General features: G+C 49.8%; 1 protein-coding gene across 1 annotated transcript in view; it reads right to left on the bottom strand.

Moving 5' to 3' along the window:
• The window catches only part of GATA3 (GATA binding protein 3), a gene marked incomplete at its 5' end in the record, with an annotated part of 18,751 nt that overhangs the window by 14,116 nt on the left and 301 nt on the right, over positions 1-4,334 (bottom strand). Inside the window, one exon of the mRNA XM_009877943.1 lies at positions 1,333-1,863. Within this exon, the coding sequence (XP_009876245.1) occupies positions 1,333-1,863 (531 nt within the window). The remainder of the gene's footprint in view (positions 1-1,332; positions 1,864-4,334) is intronic.

Here is a 4,334-nt window from a genome sequence, read left to right as displayed (position 1 = left end):
CGGGCGGGGGTTCTCTCCCTTTAATCCCTGGGTCGTTTTGTCCCCCTCGGGTTAAACGGGCCAGCCGCTCCGGGGCTGTTTGAGTCTCTGTCCCTCTCTTTTGTTTCACTCCATCTCTCTCTCTCCCCTGCTTTCATGTACAAAACATACAGGTCTGGGTTTTTTTGTCACTCTAACCGCATCCGGACTCTATTAAAGTTCCTGGCGCTGGATAAACAATGCAACTGTCGCGTGCAGCAGTCTGAAAATAATTGGATTAGCTCAAACATATCAGCTAAATAGAGACAGTCCCTGCTCAGACAGACAGAGTAAATGTCACCCTGGAAAAACCCTGAAAACTGATCTCATTCATGCCAGGCAACCCTGCAGCAGCCTCCTCGGAAAAAAAAATAGAGAGAGACACAAAAAAGAAAAAAAATAAAAAGACTTTTGACTAATCGCTCTTTCCTCTGCACAAACACACGCACAAACACACACTCCTCGGCTCACACACTACCCCTCGGTGCACACAAACATCCAAGCTTGGAGCTTTCAGCAGCCGGGAAACGGGGCAGCGCAACTTTTCCCCCCATCCTCCCTCCACGGAGTCCGCACGGCTCTGGGACCCCCCCAGCTCCTCCCAGAGCGGTGCTGCCAGGGCAATGCTTTGGGCATCTTGCACTAGGGGTGATCAAAACCCCCGGCAGGGAGCTGGATGGGGCTGAGGGTGGTCAAAACCCCCGGCAGGGTACTGGATGGGGCTGGGGACTGCGTGGGGGAGCATCTCGCCCTCCATACACACACACAGCCCCAGGGAAAACCCTCCCCGCATCTCCGGGCGCCGCATGGGAAGAGGCCCTGGGAAGAGCGAGGCGGAGGGCAGGCGGGGGAAGTTGGCCGGGATTTAGTACCATTATTAAAATACAGAGAGATACACTAATGCTGCGGTTCCCTGCCTTTAGCCGCCGCGGCGGAGGGCACCGTAGGCGCTTGGGGTGGCGGAGGGGGCCGGATCGCCCCCGAGGCAGGAGCTCTGCCGAGGCGGAGAAGAGGGGGATAAAGCGGGGGTCTTCGTACCTAGGGTTGTACCCTCAGCCCGAGTCGGGCAAGAGGGAGTTTAGTTATATAGCAGAGCAACCTGTGGGGAAGGTAAAGTCGTGTGTGTGTGTGTGTGTGTGTGTGTGTGTTTGTCCCCCCTTTTTTTTTTCCGCTGTTTTCACTACAAGGACGCTTGTGAGCATCCCTCTGAGGAGAAGGCTGGGGGAGAGGGCGCGGCTTTATCCCTTTGCCCCCCGCTTCCCCCCGTAGCTTTCCTCTCCCGAGCAATGGGGATGAAGAAGCCAAAAGCCCTACCTGTGCTTGACCGTGCTTTCGGTCGCGATTTACACCCGAAGCCGGTGGGCGATCCTCCTAAGAGGCTACTGGGGGGAAAAAGTCCAGAGCCGTATTCTGGGACATATGGTGGGTAGGTAGTGATGGGGTGATGAGCGGAGGAGGTGGCTCCTCCTAAAGAGGCCATGCTGCTCCGAGAGTGAGAGGACTCCAGCTTCATGGTATCGGCCAGGGACACCTGGTATTTGATGCATTCCTTCTCGTCCTGCCGGGTGGAGCCGGTGGAGCCAGGGGTGGAGATGGACGGATCCGGGGACACATCTTTCGGAGGGGTCGGTGGGAAGGTGAAAAGGTGCGGGCTGGAGTGGCCGGCGGATAAAGTGGAAGAGGAGGCGGGTGGGTAGACGGAAAGGGGTCCTGGTGAGCTGTGATGGATGGAAGTCTTGGAGAAAGGGCTGAGGTGGGAACGGCTGTGGTGTCTGCTCAGCGCTTGTCTCCCGTCCAGCCAGGGCAGCGAGCCGTGCAGCAGCGGGGGCCGGCACACCTGGCTCCCTGCTCGGAGAAAACACAGCGAAACCCCCGTTACACTCCCTTTGCCACCCTGGCAAACCCCTCGTGGGGGTGCCGGGCTGAACCCCCCTCCCTTCTCCTCCTCTTCTATCCCAAAGAGTTCGGCATGCGAGTGGACCAAGCAAAGGTATATTTGATGCAGGCCCCCGCTCCACTTCAAAAATTCGAATGTTCAAGCTGCAATAGTCCGAGGTGGCAGCCGCGATCCTGCTCAGGAGCGGGTCTCCGGGTCGGGACCCCCTCCGGAGTCGGGATGCCAGCCCTGGGACATGGAATTTGGCAAGATCTCTTTTTTTTTCCCTCATCCAGACAATCCCACGCGGACTTTGAAGCGAAGATCCTGCGTGAAATTGCCAAGCCCCGACTGCAGAAGTTGTTTTTTTTTTTCCCCTTAGCTGGAAAATAATTTCCCAAAAGCAGCCGTGGGCTACAAACCCTGGGAATATTCTGGCCAAACGAAGAAGACCAGAAGATGCCCACAGACATGATAATAACCTCTCCGACAGAGCTCACAAAGTTTGCAAACCGCCTAGTTTGTCTTTTTTCTTCCACGAGGCTACATATAAATGTTAGATGTCTTTTTCATGGAAATACGGCACACGCAGAAAGTACCAACTGTCTCAAAAGAAACTCTCCATCCCCTTCTTATTAAAAGAGACTCTTCACTTGTATTGTAAAATACAGACCTAGACTTCTCCAAAAAAAAAATAAACCCACACTGGATTTACTCAGTCTAGTCTTTTTTCTTTGGTTATAAATGTTCTCAAGGGGTGGTACCTAATATTTTAAATTAATCTCTGCCCTTACTAATAAAAAGAAAAATATATTCAAAGAAACAAATCTACCCAAATCCACAACAACTTGAGTAAATCACTATAAACTGAAAAACACAGCTATTCAGCTGGAAGAGAGCAAGTTTGTGCCTGCTGATAAAGCCCTGGAAGCGCGTTGACACCCAGAGAGCCTTAACCTCTGTAGGTATCGTGATATGTGTATAGAGACTGCTAAATATACAGAAGGAGAGATGCAAACACAGATCTATAAAGACACAGGTAGTTAAAGAGCTGGTGCAGTGTGGATGCGTAAGTTTGCACGGGAGCTTGTGTGTGTGTAGAAAATCTCCAAGCTAGTTTTTCACCGTACCAGGCATTTGTGAACAATACTGAAAGTAACTGCTCGAAAGGAAGGGAAGGTGGGTTATACGAATAGAAAGGGTCAAGATTCATTATCTTCTCCAGGAAGTAGCATAGTAAATAATATTCAGGCTAGATCAGAGAGACCGCATTTCCACTTTCTGCTGATATATTGGGAAAAAAAAAATGAAAATAAAAGAAAAGAAAAGAAAGGACAAAGGCTACTGATCCTTAGAAATAATTGTTTTAAAGGGACTAATAGCAGAACAATGCAGTTACTGAGCAGAGCCTAATGCAGACTTGCACTCAACAAGTAGCTGAGGGCTGGGAGCAGCCCTCTGAACCCGGCTCGGCTCCATCTCCTCTCGCTCGTCCCACTGTCTTCTCCTTGGTTTTGGAGTGATTTCCACTGCAAACCTCGGGTATTTAGATTTCACCATGACAGGGGTCACCGTCTGGCTTCACAAGTCAGCATCTGCTTTTTTTCCCTCTTTTTATTTTTTTTCCTTTTCCCTACTTTTTAACCATACAGGTAAACTCCAGCTCTAAATACTGGATCTCTCTGACTCTTCATAAAAGCTGGAACCAAAACACCCATCCTTCCGTAGACCTGGGCCTCATCGGCCCCAGGTATTTCACTCCCTTTCTAAAAGCTCTGACCCAGGAACAGAATTCGGTTTGTGAATCACTACGTTCCTGCAGGACCCTCAGTAAAACACATCAGGTCTGACACTTCGTTGCACCACGGGATTGTTTAGTTTCTTTCTTATTTTTAACACACACCATGGTGCAGCCCTGGGTGTATGTGCAAAACTTTCGACCCAAGCCTAACAAGCTCACCAAGTGCGAATGGAATAGCCCAAGCGTGAGGACAGCAGGGTCATTTTCACACCCCTGCTCTCCAGCTTGCTTTTCTTCTCCAGAGCAGCTTAATCGTGCAAAAACTAAACACTGTATGAAAACCCTAACTGTTAACCTAATTAAAGGCGGGGCGGGGAGGGGGGGGAAGGAGGACTAAAGCGAAAGAGAAGGGTGAAGAGGAAGAAATTAAGAGAAAGATGAAAGGGAAAAAAAGAAAGAAGGGCAAAAGAGAGGTTGAAGGAGAGAGAGAAAAGATAAGGAAATAATTATAAAGAAAGATAGATAGAAAGTAAAGGGGGAAAGAAGAAATAAATACTTCATATAAATAAATAAAGAGAGAAAGAAAGAGAAAGAGAAAGAAAGAAGGAAAGGAAGGAAGCCTGAATTTTGATTTATTTCCAATAAGCCAACCCCAAAATCCACCCGTGACGTAGTCTCCTCCGCCTGCAGGAAAGGATC

Source organism: Apaloderma vittatum, unplaced genomic scaffold (genome assembly GCF_000703405.1).
Source record: "Apaloderma vittatum isolate BGI_N311 unplaced genomic scaffold, ASM70340v1 scaffold8571, whole genome shotgun sequence".
Lineage (NCBI taxonomy): Eukaryota > Metazoa > Chordata > Aves > Trogoniformes > Trogonidae > Apaloderma > Apaloderma vittatum.
Note: the sequence above shows the minus strand (reverse complement) of the source record. Positions and strands in the feature narration are given on the sequence as shown.